Source organism: Gambusia affinis, linkage group LG09 (assembly GCF_019740435.1).
Source record: "Gambusia affinis linkage group LG09, SWU_Gaff_1.0, whole genome shotgun sequence".
NCBI lineage: Eukaryota > Metazoa > Chordata > Actinopteri > Cyprinodontiformes > Poeciliidae > Gambusia > Gambusia affinis.
In genome coordinates, this window is record NC_057876.1 from 6,872,574 (window position 1) to 6,895,094 (window position 22,521).

At 42.4% G+C, this 22,521-nt stretch overlaps 1 protein-coding gene across 1 annotated transcript in view; it reads right to left on the reverse strand.

The window, feature by feature from the left end:
- The window catches only part of tenm1 (teneurin transmembrane protein 1), a 277,903-nt gene that overhangs the window by 4,718 nt on the left and 250,664 nt on the right, over positions 1-22,521 (reverse strand). The window contains exons 28-37 of the mRNA XM_044127788.1: positions 19,964-20,277; positions 19,304-19,476; positions 16,588-16,832; positions 13,240-13,533; positions 10,876-11,120; positions 10,158-10,300; positions 6,629-6,840; positions 4,600-4,901; positions 2,023-2,729; positions 1,216-1,358 (exon numbers count right to left, since the gene is read on the reverse strand). Of these exons, the coding sequence (XP_043983723.1) occupies positions 1,216-1,358; positions 2,023-2,729; positions 4,600-4,901; positions 6,629-6,840; positions 10,158-10,300; positions 10,876-11,120; positions 13,240-13,533; positions 16,588-16,832; positions 19,304-19,476; positions 19,964-20,277 (2,778 nt within the window). The remainder of the gene's footprint in view (positions 1-1,215; positions 1,359-2,022; positions 2,730-4,599; positions 4,902-6,628; positions 6,841-10,157; positions 10,301-10,875; positions 11,121-13,239; positions 13,534-16,587; positions 16,833-19,303; positions 19,477-19,963; positions 20,278-22,521) is intronic.

A 22,521-nucleotide genomic window follows, 5' to 3' on the forward strand; every position in this document is an offset into this window, starting at 1 on the left:
ACAAGCCAAGGCACCAGCATCTGTAATTGTGACACAAAGAGTCTGGAGTCCGGAAAGTATTGATTCTATGGTTTCATGAAAAACAAGCAAGAAAAGCCAATGAATGCTTTTCCCAAGGCCTTAAGTGAAGCGCATAAAGAGGGTGGATAAAATATTAAATGTTCAAGCAGATAGCTTGTTAATGTTTATTTGTAAATGTGCTCATTTTCTACTTTGAAACCAACAACCCATTTCAAGCATGACTGCTCAGAGGAGGCGTCCTCGGGCCGGAGCCGGAGCCCATCCCAGCCTGGTCCAACTTTTAATTGCCGGCTCTGGAAAAGCTGTGCTATGTGAAATAAAATGTTTTGGAGATAATTAATAAACGCAAAGGAAGAATATAGAAAAGTTGAACGCGGGTCACCCTGCCTACATTCAAAAAGAGATATTTTTGCTGTAAAGCTAGTTTACACGTCATGACTGCCATGACATGTTAGTAGCTCAATCTCTATGCAGCATTGATAATATTTCATAATAATAATTGTCGGTGATGCCTCAACCAATCTGGCCAGCAAGGTTAGAAGTCTAGGCAGAGATATTATATGATCACGAACATTATGCTTGATGGAAAAGACGGTTTGGACTTCCTCCTCCTCTCTCTGCTCCTGCTTCCGCATCCTTTTTAAACCCACTAGGATCTGGGACCAGAGCTCAGGCATTATTTGGGCGTTTGAGATGCTAATCAGGCACATTATTGCCATGGTTACGCATCATAGGAACCGTCTGAAAGTAGAAAAAAGTAAGAGCAAAAATTCTCCCAGCTGCAATAAAATGACGCCTCAACCAAAATAATGATGACCAAAAAAAAGAACAAATTTCAGACCGACCGTAGCAGAGCTATTCGGTCAAACTGTGCAAAGAGAGAAGAGAATGTAGATCATCTACCACTTTCTGTCAGAGAAATGTCACATTCAGTCGAATGTAATAAGTAGTTGAGAATGCAAACGGACATGTTTTATATACATGTCATCTGAAAGCACACAGTGCAGTGATGTCAACTTATGTGGTGAAAAAGTGAAGCTGATTTGCATTTGTGGTTGCATGTTTTTTTGGGGAGAGATAATGCCGAAGGTGGCTTCGTATAACATCTTTCAGACATCAAGACTTATCATTTCTATTTCCAAACAATGCACCGGCCCACTGACGAGTGTTTTTGTGCGGGCAGGAAATTCTCACCTTGCTGGAGTCCCAGTCCTGCGTCTTTGTCTGGGTCTTCATCAGTTCATATGTTTGTTCCATTCTGCTCACTTCAGGCTTTGGGAAACCCGGGACAACATTATGAAGCTGGAAGCCAAACAGCTGCAGCCACCTGCCGATGTCTGGACACACACACCCACACACACACACGTACAGAAAGAGAAAATTGCATTCAGGGAAAGACTTCAAATGTACTGTGTACACTGCGAAGCAAACAAAAAGTCATAAGGCCGGTTAAAGTAACACCTTGCACAGGAAATCACACAATCTATGAGCATAATGTGAGGCAGAGACGAGTCGCTCAGACACATACAGATTCCATCTGCTATAAACAATCCTGCTGCAGGAATACGTGACAGGCCGAATGAATGTTCCATTAAGCAGAAGGACAAACGCCCAGCCACCACCCCCACCTGCATCCTGTATTCATCTTCTGCTCTCTCATTTCATCTCTTTCCCTCACCTGAGCTTCTATTTCATCTCTCGGGGGGCAATAGTGTTGTGTTGACAGTCGCAGAGAAGAAAACACCGCTAGACCGTGTTAAAAAACAATGCGATCAGAGGCGCGACTATCCTTCGCTGTCACATCTCCTTTCTGCGACTCGCAGTTCACCTGTGGTTAGCTGCGCGGCCCCTGTTTACTCACTCTTCATGGCAGATGTTTCTCTTATACGAGAGGGTGTGAGGGTAGGTGTCATCAAGAGAAATACCTGCTTGCGTCTCCTGCTATCTGTCTGCCTGTCAGGTTCTGGTTCGGGTATGTGCAAGAGTGTGCAAAAAACCCACCTGTTGTGAATTGCGTCACCTCCTCCACCTTCCCGACCGGGCAGTTGCTGTTGAAGGCGTACAGGTTAAACGGTTTGGGCTCCCTGCTCAGCTCGCCCCACAGCTCGTGGTTCGGTGAAGTCCATCGACCGGCGAGCGTGTCGTAATCCCGCCTGCCGAGGTGGACCAGCCGCGTGAACGGATCGTACAATCCCCCGTGGAAGCCGATGGTGAGCTGGAAGTCGGGGTTGGTGTCCTGATAGACCTCCCCGTAGGGGGTGTAGAGGATCTCTTTGACCAGTCGACCCTTGCTGGAGAACACCGCCCTGGGGCTCCCCACGCTGTCGCAGGCGACGTAAAACTCCTCCCCGCTGCTCAGCTCCATCGCAATGAGGTGGCCCTGAAGGTCGTAGTACAGCGACGTGATCAGGTTGCTGCTGTGGTTGTACAGGTGGCTCACCCTGGTGGGGTGCGACAGGTCGGCGTAGAAGAACTGCAGCTGCTCGCCCTCGCTGTTCTTCGTGGCCACGCGCCGGCCCAGGCCGTCGTAGCGGTACCAGACGGTGCGCTCCGTCGCCCGGTTGAAGACGCGGGTCAGCAGGCCGTTGGAGTTGTAATCGAACAGGTCGTTGGCTCGTTGGCGGAGGAAGCCGTCGTCGTCCACGCTGTACTGCAGTTCCCCGAGGTGCGTGATCCGGTCCCTCTGGTCGTACCGCAGCGGCGTTAGCCTTGGGAAACAAAGATCCGTTACTTCGGACAGCGGCTTGACAGCGGCCTTTTGAACCAGTTTAAATTTTTTCCTGTTACAACATTGGCATGTAATTTTCAGATTTGTTAATGTGTTGGCACGGAGAAGTGGAAGGATGTTTTACAAATAAAATCTGAAAAGTGTGGCCTTCCTTACTCAGCAGAGGTTATATTTGTGACCCGAGTCTGATCTGACATCCCAAATTATTTGCGTGATAGTCGGGTGGGACTCAGACGAGAATGCACGACATAAAGTTCTGTTAATGTCCAAATAGAAAAGTAGATCACGTCTGTTTGTGTTTCTTTCAAATGTATTTTGTATTAATTTCTTTGTGTACTTCTACTGCTTTAGTTTGTATTCTCATTATGTTTATTGTTGTCCCCGTCACTGTAATTATTGTAATATATATATCCATGGATATTGTTGAATATAAGTGCCTCTTAACGGGTCCAATGTCTATCTGAGGGAGATATTTCTCTGCTGGGCTGTTTCCTTCATCGACATTCTCTGGATGACTTTTGGCAGAGCTGGAATTGTACGACCAGCTTCCTTGGTGTGGGTTAAATGTCTGGAATGATCTGCATAAATAAGATGTGAATTATGACAGGGGCGGACATGTGTATGTGTTGATATAGAACAGTTACTAAAAATAAAAAGTAAAAAATAAATAAAAAAGAGTAGATCACTTTTCCTGTTGAGATAATAAAGAAAGTTCCTCCCTGCTCCGCTCCAATCAGACACACATCCAAGTTGATTTGTGCACTAAACAAAATAAAGACGGGTCAAAGTTACACTGTTTATGTAAATGGTGATCTCAAAATGAAAGCAGTAAAATCTTAACTAAAATGATACGTCCTGGCTATTTTACTTCCAGCCTTTAATCAAAGTGAACTAGTCAGGTCGGGCTTAGACACAATGCTCATGGGTTGGGTTGGATTTTTCTTTAGGTTAAATCTGAACTCTTTTACTCAGATGCCCCTGCAGCCAGTTACCTCCACTGCTCACATTATTACTAAAAAGAGTTCAATCTAATCTCAGTAAACATGCATTCGACAAATCTGGTCTTCATAAGAGCCTGACAGAAAGAATGCCACTGTTGACAAGAAGTTGTTACAGGTTTATTTTGCTGTTTGCAACAAGCCACGCAGAGCACATGGGGAACATGTGGAAGAAGGCGATTTGCTCAGATGAGAGCATAGTGAAACTTTCTGGCCTTAATGAAAAACCTTATGTGTGGGATCAAAAATGCCGTTCAGCTATAATTCCAAAGTGAAACATGGCGGTGTGGCTTTTCTTAAGCTTGATAAGGGAAGCTGTTCAGATCTTAAGATTTGAAACTGGGGCAGAGGTTCAAATTTAGCAGGACGGTGACCCTAAAACATGCAGCTAGGGCTTCAATTAAATAGATCATATCAAAGCATTAATGGCCCTGCCAAAACCCTGAGCTAAATTCAGTTGAGAGTACGTAAAAATTTGAGAACTGGTGTTCACAGAAGCTTTTGATCCGATGTGACTGAGATAGAGTGGTTTTACAAAGAGAAACGGGCAAAATGTCAGTCACCAATATTGCAAGGCTGGTAGAGACATTCCCCAAAAGACCCGCTGCAAAAGTGGATTCAATAAAGTATTGAGTCCGGACCAGAAAAAACACACATTTGTCTCACTTTCCAGACCTTTCCTTTTTATAAGAACAGTTAAAACTATCCCTCTCCTTCCAACTGGCTTTTATCTTTGTGAAAGTTCTTCATTTAAATAAGCATTAACGTTGTCTGTGGAACAATGCGGGTGGCATAGATTTAAAAGAGTGAAACTTTTATGTAACATACAGCGAGCTGCAGATGTCGACTTACCGAGAGCTCGTTCCATGGCTGAGCAGGTTGATGTTCCCGTTGAGGTCGTAGCCGTAACGCCACTGAGGGCGCTCGTTCACCGAGGCGCTTTGCAGTTGGCTGTCTGCGTCGTACTCGTAGGTGTACCGGGTCACGTTGCTGTCCACGCCGACTCTGATGTCACAGGTGGTTATGCGCCCTGCCGAGTCGTACTGAATGGTCATCCAGTAGGCGATGGACTTCAGGATCTCGTACTGGACCTCGACCACCTGGCCGTAGGAGTTGAACACCTTGGTGTGCTTCATTAAGTGGGTGGTGATGACCTAAGAGAAGCACAAACAGGACACAATAAGCAAAAGATTTTAACGAAACTTTTTTTCCCCCTGCAGTTTAAGGCTCTTAATGTCTTCATTGCCTCTACAAGAACTCAATTATTTTTTTGCAACAGTCATGTCTTAACCCTCCCGCCGTCTCAGCCCGCTGCTCAAGAGAAGCGCGACTTGTTGTCCCGTCAGACCGTCAGTTCCCGAAACCACACACAAACAAAACTGAGACGTTTTTGTTCGAAATTTGGCAACAAAAAAACATCCTTTCATTTAAAAGCCGATGGTTGTTACTTTAGTTGTGGTGCTTTTGAATTGGGGTAGGAATGTCCTTTATTATCCTGGTCATCTTTTTGAACTTTGATATCGTTCGTCTTTAATTACATCCTGTGCATGTAATGACTAGCAAAGATAAACACTTGCAGGTTTCTCTTTTCATTCTCAACCTGTATTTTGGGCCATGTGCTTTGTGTTTGTGTCTTGTTGTACTCGTACGGCTCAGCTGGGGAAGCAGATGGGGTTCCTTCCTCCATCCGTTTCGGTTAGAAAGCTCTGTTAAGGACAGTTTACGATCTCCATGGTTACCCACTGCAAACACGTTTTGTTTTTTTGTTGTCTTTTTTAGGAGGTTTCATAACAATCCTGATTTGGACCATGTTCAGTTCATACAGTAATACAAACAAACATTTCAGTGTATTTTATAAATAAAGGTGAAAGACTGGCACTAAAGGCTATATGACTGAAAAGTGGAAGGAAATGAGATGGGTTTTGTCGAGTCACTTTGCTCTACAGTTACAGCTATAAATCCTCTGGGTATTCTTTCATCCATATTTGAACATCTTTTGAAAACAGCCCCAGCTCAGTCAGACTGAATTGAGATCGTCTCTGAACAGCATTTATTTAAGTCATGACAACATTTTTTTTAGTGATATTTATATCTGGACCATTCTAAAACATCAATATGCTCTGACCCAAATCGTCCCATTGCGTCTCTGGTTGAACATTTAGGGGTTATCGCCCTCTTGGAAGGTAAATTTCAACAATTGTCTTAATTGTCTTAAATCCCCTATGACAGCGTTTCCCAACCCCAGTCCTCGAGGCTCACAGTCCTACATGTTTTAGAGGTTTCCCTGCTTTAATGTCCTGATTCAACTGACTGCAGTTCAACAAACGCCTGTTAAATCAGTCATCAATTGAAATCAGCTGGAGTGGAGCGAGGAAATCCCTAAAACATGCAGGGCAGTGAGCCTTGAGGACCAGGAGTGGGAAACACTGAAGCGTTTCTGTCCAGAACCACACTGTGTTTTGGCTCCTTCCATCTTCCCATTAACTCCGACCTGCTGACCTCGCCTGGCCTGTCGCTCAGAGTTCATATCCAATCCTTGATGAATTTGAAGTTAGCATTTTCAGACGGTGGATTGAACAGAACTCTGTCAGATGTTGATTTAAACTCTGACCTCTTGCCTTAGTCCTACATTAATGGACATTTATCTTACGTTTTTAATTATATGACTTCATATGGAAATTCACTTTTTATTTAGAGGTGTTAGCGCATCTGGGGGGCATACACTTTTCAGGCTTTTATTTGTAAAAAAAAAACACAAAACATTTTCCAACCACTTTGTGTTAGTCTACCACATAAAATCCCAATAAAATACCCTGATGTTAGTCAATATCTTGCCCAGCGGAGCTTGAACAGCAGCAAAATCCAGTCAATAGTGTCATACCTGGTTGAGGTCATAGAAGATGACGCTGAACTTGCCAAACTGCTCTACCCGCCCAGAAACATCCACGTAGCGGTACAAATCAATGGGCAGAGGGGTTTCATTGATGACCGCCTGCATGCTGGTGACTCTGAAGTTGTTGTAGCTGTAGTCAAATCTGGCATTGACCAAGCCTTCCTCGCTGAAGCGGAAGATTTGCCGACTTGTCAGGGGGCCTTTAAAAAAGAAAAAAACAAAACAAAAAACACATTAGCAGATGCGTCCCATGCGTCTGATCGCAGAGCATTTAGAGCCGCTCCTCACACTGCCGAATTAATTTAAATCAAAAGCTAATTTGCCGTCGTTAACAGACACAGTTCAAACCGTTCGATCTCAACTATGTCCACGCCGCTATGGCATTTCCAGTGGTGACCTTTAATATGAGGAGATAATGAAATCTAAAGACAATAGTCCTGATGAGCCAATGTGCTCCTTAATGTCAGGACATCAGCATTAACAACACCATCCTTCACCTCTGCTGCCTGGCCGCACCAACTCATCCTGCTTCGGAGTTGGGGGTGTTTGGTGGGGCCTGTTAATGAAACGCCATTATGCAGCTATTCGAGATGACTCTGATTGCAGTTAAAGTGACTAAGTGTCTCGCTTTGGAGCCCGCCGGATAGCTGGATCAGCTTTATGTCGTCTATTTTTATTTTTTCGTGGTATGTTGACTCGGAACCTCGGCTAATAGGGAGGCGGCGCAGGAGAGCGAACTGTGAGGCTTTTCCCGAAGCCCCCGGGAGGCTGGCAGTCTGCTCGTCTCTCTTCTCTAGCTGTCACTTCTCAGAGCTGTCACTTTTTTATTTTTATTTTTTTATTTCAGTGCTTTTACTCCGTTTGCCTGCTTCTCTTCTTTACACTTTTGGGGTGCCTTACTTTTCCTTGTCTCCTCTCAAGGGACAATTACCGCTATCTCTTCCCCTCTCTAAGGCTCCGTTTGTTCTGCTGAAATGAGATCCGTTAAAGGAAAGGTGAGAGTCTATTCATGTGGAGGGCAAAGCGATAAACACACACACACACACACACACACACACACAGCTGCAGATTAGTGACACCTGATCGTGGCTCACCAATTACAAAGGCACGGGAAGTGAACCGGCATGAGAGACGAGAGCGATCTCAATGACCCTGGACAGAGTCTGGATTTTAAAGGAACTGCTGAGCGCTGTCAACAACGACGGCATCTATCTGAGGCTCCTAATGACGGACCTGATACAACCTCATGGTTACTGCTGCGCCTTTCTAACTGCAGTCTGTATTTGGTTTGGGTCTACTGGCTCTTCAAAGGCTTTTTGGTTCCCCATGCAAATCAAGATCTATTCAGAGTCGGGCAATAACCAGAACCAAAATCAAGTAAGCATATATTTAGACATACAGAGTTGGTTTGCAGATGAGGAAGAGGCGACGCAGCTCTTGGGCCTGGGGGTGGTCTTGTATTCAAAGCTGTGGTAGACCACAGTCTCTTCCACTTGAACATGCTCGGCTCGGTTCACACTTCTAACAGTGGCTGCCTCAGTCTCAGATGAAATAGCGCAGCATCTGACTCAAAGCCAGACTAGAGAGTTTGAGATCTATGATGAAATCTGGTTTCCCCCTCTCCATACAAAGGTTGTTTGCTCAAAAAAAAAAAGAAAAAGAAAAGGATTTTGATTTAAACTGTGAATATTAGTCAAAGGTAAGTTTGGCTGACGGAGAAGCGGCTCTAAAATGACAGCTACAGTTACGCAGCAGAAATAGCTCCTGCATCTGAGGGCCACAGACGCAGAACCGGGTCGCTTCATTCAGCTCCGCAGCAGAGTGAGGGCCCAGAATTAACCTGTAGTAATCTTAAATAAGAAAATATATAAATATATGATTTTTTGATCCCACTGGATCAAAAATGACTCTGTTTTTCTTTCTTTATGATGCTCGTTGTAATGTAAGACAATGTGTGATTTTAATTTTGTTCATTTTTAGGTTGGTTTTAACAAACGTCAAACTGACTACTGATGAAAATTAGCTTATTTTATCCAACTTTGGAAAATTTACATTATGTGATTTTGATTAATGTGCACTTCCCTTTAGGAAAAATATTTGTTAGTATATTTCTTATACATATGGTTTTGGTTAATGGTCAAGTGCTGCTGAAACAAGTTAGTGAAACCACTGAAGTGTAGAAACTGACTGGTCTGTAGATAAGTTGCTGTACAGGTTAACCAATCAGATGTCAGGGTTTATTTAGTGAGATTCAGCAGCAGTTTCACAGATTTTATGATTGACTTTAGCACTGGGAGCAAAAAAGTAATACGAAAACTCAGTATATATTTGACACAAAATGCCCTAGTTAAAGGACTTCAGTGAGTCATGTATTAATACCTTCACAATGCTTAGAGAACATATTAGTATTTCTCATTTATTTATTTAATTGGACTGGTGATCTCAGGGCTGCACAGTGGCGCAGTTGGTAGAGCTGTTGCCTTGCAGCAAGAAGGTCCTGGGTTCGATTCCCGGCCCGGGGTCTTTCTGCATGGAGTTTGCATGTTCTCCCTGTGCATGGTGGGTTCTCTCCGGGTTCTCCGGCTTCCTCCCACAGTCCAAAAACATGACTGTCAGGTTAATTGGTCTCTAAATTATCCCTAGGTGTGAGTGTGTGTGTGAATGATTGTGTGTCCTGTATGTCTCTGTGTCGCCCTGCGACAGACTGGCGACCTGTCCAAGGTGAACCCCGCCTCTCGCCCAGAACGTAGCTGGAGATTAGAACCAGCAACCCTCCTGACCCCATTAGGGACAAAGGGCGTATAGACAACGGATGGATGGATGGAAATCTCTGTTAGCATCAATGGCAGGATTGCCATCTGAAATCTGTTCTACACTGCAAAGACAAAATCTTACCAAGTATTTTTGGTCTAGTTTTTATATCTTACTACACTTAAATAAGAAAAAACTAACTTACAAATAATTTTTCAGCAAGTTATTGGAGCTTTTTAAAGCGAATAATACCTTAATATTAATGAGAAAGTACTAACTCCACTGCCAGATTATTTCACTTATAATAAGAGAAAAATGTCTTGTTATAAATGGAAATAATCTGTCAGTGAAACTTTTTTACTTTTTCATTGCTGTTAAGGAATTATTGACTCAAAACAAGCTCCTCTTTCTTGCTGAAAAGTCGGTTGTAAATTCGTTCTGTCTTATTTCAGGTGTACTAAGCTGCTTGCAGTAGAAGCTAGACCACAAATATTTACTAAGATTTTGTGTTTTTGCTGCGTAAAGGAGAACAGTGTGTGACCTTAAACCCAAAGGCACACAGGACAGCGATCCAATGCAGTTACGGAGATGCTGTGGCTTTACATTAAGCACACACTCTTAGCTTGAAAACACTTCAAAATTTGCCACAGAGAGTGGACTGGGGTAATTTAAACAGCCTGACTTTTTTATTTACTCAGCTTTTGTTTGTCAGCAGGATGTAAATGTGACACAAAAAGGAACAACAGAAGAAATGTTGTCAGCGTACCAGTCTGTCTGTATCGTATGGAGCTTATGAAGCCGTCGTGGGTGAGGTGAATGGTCTTGACGGTGCCGGAGGCTTCGTCGTAGGTGAAGGTCACCAGGGTGGAGTCATAAACGACCTCTGAGAGCCTCGCTGCCGGTGTATACCTTCACACATAAAAATAACAACAACAACAACAAAAAAAGGGAAAACAAACAGAAGTGGAAAAAGAAATATTACACTCAAGCTCAACACAATGCATTTCATTTTCAATTTTAGCAGCCACGCGACGTGGAATGAATAATCCAAAGATCCCTCGGGGCCGCTGAGGAAGAGGCTGCATCGTTCTTCAACATTTCATCAGAATCAGGAGCATTTACTGCCGAAGTCGTGGCGTTTTAGGTCTGGGAAATGGCACCGTTCATAACGCCGCTCTCATGCAGTCCAAGGAGTGTTGGGAATATACAACACGCCCGGATAAGATCAGTGGTGTCTGGCTCAGTACGACGCTCAGAAGCAATCATAGGCAGGAACTGACCTGGAATCAGTCTCCCTTGTTGGTTCACTCGGTGTCATTAGTGAGGACAGCAGGTTGCGTGTGCTACTGCTTAAGATTAGCCTTTCACTACAGCACTCCCCCGTGGCAATCTCTTTTATGTGTTTTGTTTTTTTGACACAAGCAGCGATTGTGCCGAAGTAGAGGAGAGTAAAAAAGCCCCGACGTTGCCGTGGGGAACCGCACCTGTAGATGACGCTGCGGCCCGTCCCCAGGTACTGGGTCCTCCGCAGGCGCCCGTCCAGCGTGTAGTCCTGCATGAACGAGGCCTGGCTCTCCGGAGGGGTGTAGATGTTCCTGTAGTAGCCGACGGACAGCAGGGACTGCAGGGCGTGCTTCACCATGCTGGGCATCGTCACGGCAACCAGGCGGTCCGTTTGGTCGTAATCAAAGATGTAGCGCCGCTGGCTGTGCAGGAGCAGCATGATGGACTGCCGGGAACACGCAGAGGAGGACAGTGAAGGAGCTCTGAGTGGCTTCATGGAGGTTTTATCAAGTCTTTATTTTTATTTTAGTCTGACCCTGTTCTGTTGGAGAAACCCTTATTTATTCATTCATTCATTTATTTACTTACTTATTTAGTTCTGTTGGAGAAACCCTTATTTATTCATTCATTCATTTATTTACTTACTTATTTATACAGGTTTTGGCAGCCTACTGTGCTTTGCAAAAGTAAACCTTGGATCTGTTCAAAACAAGTTTCTTTGTAAAGAAGATTTCAGGAAGAAGGAAGTTCAAAGTCAATCATTTAAATTTCTCTTAGACAGCAACCCACTTCCTCCATTATTATTATTATTATTATTATTATAGTCACAGTTCTGATTACAGACGCTCTCAGTGAGTGCCAGCTGGAGACATCTTCAAAGGAAGCGGGTCCAAGTGGAACCCGCTTCCACTATAAAAACATAACACAGTAACCAATTAGGAAATGAATAATAAATCATCAAGCAAATTGTACATAAAATATACTGATCAATGTTCCACTTACTACTAAGAAAAGCTGGGGATTATTTTTAGCCTCGATTTAATTGAATTCAGTGTTTCAGCGTCTTTGCAGTTTTCTAGAAGTTTGTTCCAGATCAGTGGAGCGTAGAAGCTGAATCCTGCTTCTCCACGTTTTGGTTCTGTTTCTTCACATCTTGTAACACCGCAACTAAAAGCGTAAACATATTTTATCGAGATTTTATGCAGGAATATTTAGTAGTATTTATTTATTTTTAAAACTAAAGTAGAAGAAAAAGTTTCACATGTTTGTTACCAGTTGAAATCTGAAACGTTTGGTAAGTACTGCCCAGTATTTAGCTCAATTTGTCGGCTCATCAACTATCTGACCAACTTCCCTGTCTCTGCTGACAAAAAGCATCCCCACAGCATGATGCAGCCACCTCCATGTCTCACTGTGGGCACGTGGAGTTAGGGTGACGTGTATTGTTCGGTTTCCTGCTATATTTTATGTTTGGGAGTGGTTTACGTGGCTTTCCAGCACACATAACTAAGCGTACATTTGACAAATTTCCCTAAATTTTGGCCTCATTACAGTGGAACATCTTCTTCCATGTGTCTGCAGTGACTTTAAATCAGACTCAGCTACTTTGAATCTCTTACTTATTATTTATTATGCATGTCTTAGTTTTCCAGATGTCCCATACTCTTTGTATTATCAAACCAATATTCTCTGGCACTGTTTTTTGAGTAATTTAAGATGTATTTATACTCAGGTCGACAGTGTGTAAGTACATCAGATGTTCTATTCATTTACAAAAGACTTTCTTTCCCTTTTTGTCTTTTAGTCGCTAAAAGTCCCAGTGCTATATATTGATGTTTGTGTGCTTAACATGACAAAACATGAAAAAGCTCTTGAAAAACTTTTATCCGCCTCTGCATCATTCAGCCCTCCGGTACAAGCAGCTATTGGTGTCAGCCATAACGTAGACTCTGCGTTTAACTCCGACTAAACTATTCCACTAGATTCTTTTAAGCACAACGGATCAATCCGTCTCATTTAATGCATTTCGTGTTGCATCAGATCATCTGTCAAAGCACCGCAGTGTTTACTGTAAAAGCCCCTTCCAGAGAACTGCTGTTTTCTTTTCACAACTTTGCAACAAGAGAAAAAAAAAAAAAAAATCCTGTCAATCTGCTCAAAACCCGCCTGAGTTCTGTTATGTGTCACAAAGAATATTCTTGGTGATTTTCCTGCTCTCAAAGGCTTGTAGCTCTTATCCATATTCACAGACAGAGCAGATTTCAAAGATTTAAAGGAAAAAAAAAAAAACGGATATGCGTGGGAAAAAAAAAAAAAAAGCAGGGAATCTAAAAGAATAACTTTAAGAGGACGGTAAAGGAGGACGACGCGCTGCAGATCAGCTCACATGCTTTCAATCTCCAACATTTGTTTCCCGCAACAGAAGTGGTTTTCATCTTGTAAACACTGGTTTCACTTTCAGGCGAACGACCAGGTTTGCATCATGTGGTAGAAAACTTTAAGAGACACCGACTGCTTTCTGAGGAGAGTAAGAACGGGCCGGTTCTGGTAAAACGTTTCCTCACTCTGTCTGCGTATGTGTAGCTCCAGATCTTGCCGTTGACCCAGGCCCTGGACACCACCCGGTCGTTCTCGTACTCCAGCCGCTCCGACCACTCTCCGCGGTGGATGGCCGACAGCAGCCCCCCGGCCGAGTAGCTGATGTTCACCTCGGTGTACTTGCTGCTGGGCGACCAGACCACGGGCCGGCCCAGCGGGTCGTACTGGATGTGCAGGGTGAACTTCCTGTGGTCGTCGTAGATCTTCCCCACCCGGGTGTTCTGGTCGAAGTCTATGGAAAGCAGGTTCCTGTTGTGAGCCTGAAAAGAACAGAATAAAATATTTTATTTTATTTTATTTTTTTACATTCACAATCATCATAAACTCTGAATGAGGCGGCAGGCTTATTAAATAAAAGTATAATAAAATAGCTGGCTTGTCTGAGACAAGCAGAGCTCAAACAAATTAATTGTGACATTTGGAGCAAATCCTGACTGCATAATAACAGTACTAATAAATTACCTCGCGAATAAGAGGGAAAAAGTCCTGAGGAATGCAAATTAATTAGCAGCCGTAAGATAAGATGTCAGTTTCTAATAAAATATTCTGATTATGCAATGTGCTTTCCGCTGCAGAACGGGGGAGGCGTTGCTGTTGATGGATGCGTTAGGGAAGCCAGGATCGAGTCATTTAACCCGTCGGCCCCCACACACCCGCCGAGTTCAGACTCAGAACATCCAACGGGTTGTGCAACGTGAACTCGAAGTGTTGTTCGCACCACTGAACAGCACAGAGAGAGAGAGAGAAAGAGAGAGAGAGAGAGAGAGAGAGAGAGAGAGAGGAAGGAAGAGGGGACAATCCCTCACTGTTTGTAAAGGAAATGGAAATGGCAAAGTGTTGAAACAAAGAAGATCTACAAGTTCAGCAGAGTGAATTAGAATATCTTTGTAAAGTTATCTGATTTCAATCATTCGGTTTAACAGGCGACACTTATAAATTGATTTATTGTAACCACACAGGGATGTATTTTAATGATTTTTTTTTGTTTGGTTAGCTGTTTGTGTCTTAAAGAGAATGAAGATCCAAAGTTCACCTAGCCAGAACATTTGATTATTATAGAAGGATTAATTTAAAACATGGATTTTTAACATAGAAATGATACTGGGAAAAAGTCAAAGCAGGAAGAGCTCAAAAGCTTTAAGGTGGATTGCTGCACTTACTTTTGATTTATTACAACACAATGGACCAACGCCAGCAGATAACTTGACTTTCTAAATGATTACTGACTCTAGAAACGTCACACTGGACCGCAAGCAACATGGATTATGTCCTAATATAATCTGACTTCGGAATCTGGGACCCTGATTTCCAAATAAAACACAAAACTGACTTTAATCTTTAAAAGAGGAATTTATTTTTATTTTTCTCCTTATGCTGCAGTTTCTTTTACTTCTTCGACCACACTTTTTCTTTGCACTCAATTTTCTTTTCACCACAAAGATAAAAGTACCTGTGAACCGTCAGCTCATCAGCCAACCGTCAAGCCCGCCACCGTTCCCGATCTGGTGTTGGCTGCAATGCAACGTTTCTGCTATGTAACCCTTCAAATATTCTGGGGAACTGAATTTTGAATATTCATTTGTTGGAAGATATAATCATCAAAATAACCACAAAAACATCAGGCGTGTGAAACTCATTTCACATCAAGATGGCGACTACACAAATAAATAAAACAAAGTGCCAAAGTTTTGCTGCTTTCGATTAGCACTTCTAAAAATTGTAAAAAGTTTTTACATATTTTCACACCGATGCAACTTCATCCTATACAGCTGAAAACTGATTTGACTTGATAAAGATAAAATAATATTTAAGGACAAAACTGTTATCTTAAAGTTCAATTTATCCCTTCACAGTCCAGAGGGCCAAATGAACAGAGTTGGGTAGAAACTAACTACATTTCCTCTGATTTATTTGAGTAACTTTTCTTTTTCTTTTTTTTTTACTTTCTTCTTTGTTGCTTTTTGACAGGTCAACCAACCAACAAACAAATAAGAGAAAGAACATGGCAAAAATGCAACGAACCCCAAAAACTCAAGGAGAGAACTGAACCACAATAAAACGGGAAAGTAAGAATAAGAATAACTTACAAGGACTTGCTACGCTCTAACAAGAAGAAAAAGAAGAAACCCATACTACATACACACACAGCTACAAACACGTACATAGTTAACACCTACAGTCTTATTCCTACCACACTCCTCACCACAGACCTGGGCTCATTGCAGAAAAGAGAAACAATGCTCATTCACGGTAGCACAGAAAGCTCCTAATCTTTTCTCTCTCATCATCCACGTTGCATAAGGTTCATGTAGGTTCATCTCTACAGTTCTGGAAATATTTCTTCCTGATTATCCAACCTGGAAATCAAGCTGTTCATAACTGGCTATTTCATTCATTTCTCCCCACCATTCACTAAATGGAAGAACATCTTTTGCTTCCCAGATCCTCAGGGCCGTCCTGCACCCTGTGATCGGTGCTAATCTACCACAGTGAGAGTCACCCGAAACATACGGAGAAGGATTGAATCTGCCCTGAATACTTTGTTAATAAGTACTATTGTATCATCCAAAAATATTTTGAACTCTTCACATTCGTACAACATTATGTTCCTCTGCACATCCCACACCTCCAGCACACTTTTACTTTTACTTGGGTAATTTTATTATGACGTATTTCTACTCTTACTTGAGTAAAATGTCTGGATTTTCTACTCACTGAATGAAAAGCAAAAATGTTTTAACCAAAATTTAATCATCCACCGCCTGCAGTTTTTGTTAAAGTTCCCTAAGTTTTTATTTATTTTTTTTATGAAAGAAACTGATTTGGGAAAAAAACAGTTTTATTTATTTTTTTGATACTTATATGAATTATTGTAATTTCCATCCTTAACATACCAAAATTTCCACTTAAGTTTATGTTGTGGTTCGTCTGGTTGTGTAATATTTAAATATTAAATGATTGATAAATTGATCAGTCTCTCAGTACGTGACCAGTCTTTTTACCAAATACTTTTTTACACTTACTTGAATAACTTCTTACTTGTACTTGAGTAAAAACCTGTTGAAGTAGTACTGCTCTTACTTGAGTGCAGTTTTTTTTGGCTACATTTGCACACAAATGAACTGCTGCGCTCTGGATTTGAGTTTGACATCTGTGGCTCAAACTGTATGCAACGAATCTATAAAGTCCCACTTTGAAGTACTAAAATTGCTAAAACAACTCTCAAATTTATAACACCTGGACCCTGCTGAGACTTTTAACGGTTCAGGCTTCGTGCAACACTTTTTGTTTTTGTTTTGTCTTGGTTTCTTTACCCTGAGCCTGCGTTCGTAGGTGCTGTAGTTGGCCTTGCTCTGCTCCTTCCTCTGCCTCCACTCGATCAGGCTGGGGCCGTGGTCGCCGGGCAGGCTGATGTTGCAGCGGCTGGCCGTGGGGCTGACTCCGCCCCCGGCGCCGCCCGGCAGGAGGGGCTCCGTGCTCAGCGACAGCTCCATCCCGCTCGCCAGCGCCACCAGAAACGACCCGTCGGAGCTGACCCTGTACGAGTTCTGGGCGTGATCTGAAGGTGTCAGGGTGGCGAGGTGGAGGAGGAGGGTGGGAGCCGTGCATTTTCCACGGGTGGGTCACACGTTCGCAGAGACAAACCACAGAAGCATGCATGCAGTGACACAAACGACAAGAGAGAGAGAAAAAAAAAACGTGTGAGAAAAACATCAGTAGCTGAATAAGAAAAAAAGCCTTGAGAACAACAAATCTGCAAGATACAGACACTTCTGTAAGGTGTTTTTTGTTTTTCCTTTTTGTTTAAACTGATTGCTTAAATCACTTCGCCGAGTGCTTAGCACTTCAATGCATGAGCCACAGCAGCTTTGGAGAAATCTAATCTATTCAAAGAGAGGAGGGAAGAGAAAAAACAGACAGATGGACAGATAATGAGAGACAGAGAATAATGAAAAAGAGGCAAGGAACAGGAGAGAGAGAGAGAGGGAGCGGACGCCGCGGTGGTCGTAAAACGTTTCCCAGAAACTCTTCATTTAAATTCATCTCTATATTGTTGCGAGTCATATTTCACCCTGATCTTCAGACGTGCTGCTATCACTTTGCGTCACGTCTTTACTCGCCCTGAGAACACAATTCATAAAAAAAAAAAGAGGACAAATAATGATGAAAAATACACTTTTAACCCATCAAATTTAATGCAGATAATAAACCAGATAGTTCTGACTATTCCCACTGCTACTATATAAAAACAAAAATTAAAATTAAAATCCTTCAGCTCATATGGTTATTGTTGCCTTTGAGGCAGGCGGAGACGCACAGCTTAGGCAGGTGGGAGTAAAAGGACTGTGTGTATCGGAGGGTCATTTTGACGTCTCCCCCCCCAGCCGCTGAGTCACGTCGTCGCGGCGTGAGCGTGCACAAGTGAACGATTGCAGCCCCGCCCCGTCTCCGCAGTGCTGCTGTCATTGTGTCAACCGCTAGAAAGCAATTAAAGGCCTGACATGAGAAGAAACTGCTCCCATGAGTGGCTCCTCCACTCCACTCTCATTTTTTCCTCCTCTCATCTCTGCCCTCTTTTTTTTTTTTCATCCCCACCGCCGCCCGCAGCTGTTGTAAAGACATTTCACAAGTCAGTCGGAATCTGTCTCCCTCCTTCGCCGTCAATGGAAGGAATGAATTCATTAATAGCCCTTTCTTCTTTCTTCTTCTTCTGATCGCCTCTTCCTCCCACTGAAAACGCAAGGAGGTCAATTTCAGATGGGGAGTTTAATAAAGGGGAGGAAGAGGAGGTTTCCCAACAAGATGAGTCCAGATAAAGAGGAAGAATCTGAACTGAACCCACCATGGATAAATTCCTTTTAACATTTCTTTACATCCACAAACGTAAAAACGTTTTTGTCAGGATTTATCTCAACACCTGAAAGCAGCTTTTACATTGTTTCTTAATTGAAACGTTCACACATTTTCTTTGCAGACTGGCTCTCCAGAAACATCAGAAGGGAAGCCTCCCCACAGCATGATGCTGACACCGCCATGTTTGTCCCACGGTGGTCGTACAGTGTTTGTTTTTTCTGCCACACAGTTTCCCAGGTGGGCCAAAAGGTTAAAATCTGCCGTTTCCCCTGCAGGGTTTGAACTCGCCACTATTCAAACGTGTGAAATCCTGTGACTAATAGTTTTCCGCCAGCAGATTCTTGAACCTTTGTTTTGGCAACCTGTGGCACAAGATTTTATTTAGCAAAAATGGACCTTGTATTTATTTTATTAATAAAAAAAATTAAAACCATTTTTCCATTTCCTGTCATTTCATACTCACTGTGTGCTCCACCTTGTGTTGGTCCGTCATGTAGAACTGAATATTTGTGGTTTAAATGTGAAAAACAGAGAAAAACACAAAATCATACCAAGTATTTGTGGTCTTGTTTCTACTGGAAATATCTAAATCCACTTGAAATAAGTTTAAATTAACTCTCAAATAATTTTTCAGCAAAATAACTTGTATAAAGTCGACAGTTCCTCTATATTGATGAGAAAGTACTCATCATAAGTGAAAGGATTTGTACTTTTTTTAATCAATATTAAGGAATTACTGACTCAAAACAAGCTCTAATATTCTGCTGAAAAGTTACTTATAAGTCAGTTTTGTCTTATTTCAATAAGATATTTTAATAAGATATTTGGACTATCTTATGATTAGATTTTGTGTTTTTCCAATGAATGACAAAAATCGTCTAGATTTACGGACATTGCCCCTCTCTAAATGTGTGTTTCATTTATGGTTTTCTGTCCCCCTTACAGAAATGACTCAGAAACTTTATCAACCAGATCTGTGGCGAACGTAAAGGGGTCACAGGCACTTCAATATTTCCTTCACGTCAAGCCTGTCAGCACGAAAGTTGCGATAAGCCTCAAACCGCTTTAATTTTAATTCGATTGAACTAATTAAACATTTTCTGTCGTTTCTAAAAAACCAAAAAAAAAGAGAGAAAACAAGAAGAAGAAGAAAAAGAAGTGAATGTCTGGCTTCACCTTGCTTGAACGTGTAGATGGTGTCGCTCGCAGACAGGTTGGTGCTGGTGACAAAGTTCTCGCGGTTGGAAGCTTCGACCTCCACTCGAGACCAGCGCTCCAGGTTGCCGTGGAAACCACTCACCTCACCCGTGGGTAAGGTGATGTTGGTGACACGCCCCTCGCTGCTATACCTTAGAAAGGGAACACAAACACACACACACACACACACAAAATGCAGATAAGAGTCACTCTGGGTTTGTCATACACAAACTCCAGCAGACACACACATACACCCTCTGTTTTCCTCTCCTTTTTATTGGCACAGGCTAGGTGTCAACTATGATTTATAAGTGTAATTACCCAGCTGTGGAGTTTGAGACAGAGACTGAGCTGCCAGTGTGAATAATTCACACACACACGTGGTTTAGCGTGTGCGCAGTACGAAGCAAAGCAAAGCAAATGCATGTGATCAAAATCCCCCAAAATTTTCCCCCCATACTCCTCCAAAAATAAAAAACTAATAAAAATGCCTCTACAGTTTTGTTGACAGATTCTCAAACAAACACTAGATGGCACTCACACTTCACAGCGTTCCTGTGAACTCTTGTCGGAAGCACACATTTAGAGTCGAGTGAGAAAACACAAATGAAATCAAAAAGAGAAGAAGAAGAAGCTCACTCATAAACGGTGGTCCAGCTGTTCTCGTCGCTCTTGGTGGACAGCAGGCCCGTGTTGCCGTGGTAGGAGATGTGGGCCAGGTCGTGGCCCTGGGCCGAGACCTTCCTCAGCATGCCGCTGTTGCTGAGGGACAGCCAGTACACCTGACCGCCGGGGAGCGCCAGCCACAGGGGGACGCCGTGGGCGTCCCGCCGCACCTGCAGGCCGCGCCCGTCGCGACTCGTCATCCCCGAAAGCTGGCCGTCCGTCCCGTAGGAGAAGTTGTACAGGTAGTGGCCCGTGATGAGGTGCTTGGTGTACATGTGGGAGCCGTTCTGTGGCAGAGAGGAAGTGGAGTCGAGTCTGATTGTGTGGCACATTACATCATAAAAAAAAACGTCAATTATGAAACAAGCAATGAACATTACATTTTTGTCTAATGCAAAATTATCAAGCAAATACACATCAAATATGTTGATTGCTAATCAAATTCAACTGGGTCTTTAGATTTAAAAGAACTCAGTGTTTCGCCAGCTTTGCAGTTTTCTGGAAGTTTGTTCCAGATTTGTGGTGGCAGAAGATGAATGTTTGGTTCTGGTTCTGGGGATGCAAAGCAGACCAGAACCAGAAGACCTGCGAGACCTGGAGGGTTAATGCAACAACAATAACAGATCTTTAATGTATTTTGGTGCTGAGACTTTCAGTGATTTTTAAACTAAAGCCTTTTAGATTCTATTCTCAGATAAGTTCAACTTTTTCAGTTTTAGTTTATGTCCCCAATCTTGACTTGCTTCATTTTAACAACTAAAAAAGGGTCAGAGTAAAACGTCTAGAGTAATTCTGAAATAAACCAGACATAAGAAAAATATATTAAACTTAAAAGTTGAGTCTAAGTTTGTGTGGCTTTTCAGGTTCCATCAATTCAACATTAAATAATAACAGAACATGTCGATCACAATGAGTGTCTTACAGCTGCTTATTAAGTGTGTTGTAAATCATTGGGAAACAAAGGCTGGAATATTTGATCATCACAAAATCAGATTTTCTCTACAACACTGCTTTATGAAATAATAATAAAAACAGAGCACTAAGTAAAAGTATTGATTGAACATTTATGTCTTTATTTTGCTCTCCCACTGAACCAGATCGTCTTGTAGTCTTTTAAGTTAAGAAAAACAAGAAAGGTCCAAACATTTTCTGCAGAATCACGGTCAAAGGCAGCCATTAAGAAGCGTGATGCGTGTTTGGGGTGATTGACCAGCTGGAACACCCGACGTCGTCCAAGTATGGATCATCAAACCGAGGAGAGAAGAGCTGCTTAGCGATCAGACAGGCCCAATACGTTCTGGAGGAACATTTAACGGTCACACTAAACCAAAGAAGACAAACTGTGTTCGCGACTGGGTCAAACTTTCTCTAGTATTTGCAAGAGCGTTCACACCATAAGAACTTTTTCATATTTTGTCAGAAACTTTAACGTATTTTACAGGGATTTCATGTGATTGACCAACGCGTTGTGCTGTGTGACTGAGCTTCCGGAGCTAAAGGAGTTGGTTTTTCAGTGTTTTTGAAAAGTTTTCCCAAAAACGCATCTGAAGGCTGCAGGGAAAATGTATTCACATCCATTTACTCTTGATATTTTCTTTGCAAAATAAATAGCAAAGAAATTTGCTTTAGCTCAGGCTCGGCCAAACGGATGGACAGCATCCCTAAACAATTTCATAACTCACCAAGGATTCTCAATCGATCTGGTTGGAAAATGAGACGTGGTTTTCCAAACTTTTTCCAACTCTTGAGCAGAAAAACATTTCACTACAATTACAACTAAAGCCGCTTTTGGGTCAGAGGTCTCGCCAATATTTGAGCATCTTTTTGGAAATAGGTCAAACTCAGTCATGTTGAACAAACAGTGTCTGTTAACTTCTTTCCTTAATTCATTAAATGTTAGTGAAACGGAGGCAAACAGTCTGTAGCTAAGCTAAGCTAAGCTATGCTGAATGATTGATAATCTCACACAGTCTACCCACTTCTCAGAGAAAAACTGTTACAAATTGACACTTTTGCCTTTTTCTCTATTTTTTTTGAAAACCTGACTTTATTATTTTTCTAGGCAGCATAGTAACCGCCACAGTCGTTCTTGTTTTCCACTGTCTGCTGCTGAACAGCGTCACCATGAAGCCTCCAAGCAGGAACCAACCATTTCATGCAGATCCAGGGGGGTTCAGGGTAAATATGGATCTGTGTTTTTTGTTCTGGGAGTGGGAACATTTAATTTCCCCTGCTAAAAACAATTTTAGAAAACACAAAGTGATTCATTTTGTAATTGACAGAGCCCCATTTTTTTTTATTTCTACAAACAAATTGTGGGGGGCCCCCTGTTGGTCAGGGGCCCTTGGTATTGTCCTAACTTTTTCCCCCTGTACGGCGCCCCTGGGTCCTCACAAGAAACTGACTTATATTAGGAATGTACTACATACAAGTGGATGCTTTCTTAAAATGAAGTATGCTGAAATGAGTCTGGATTATGTAATGTGAACACTTTTGCGAGGTATTTGCACAACTGTTGTGTATTAAAGACC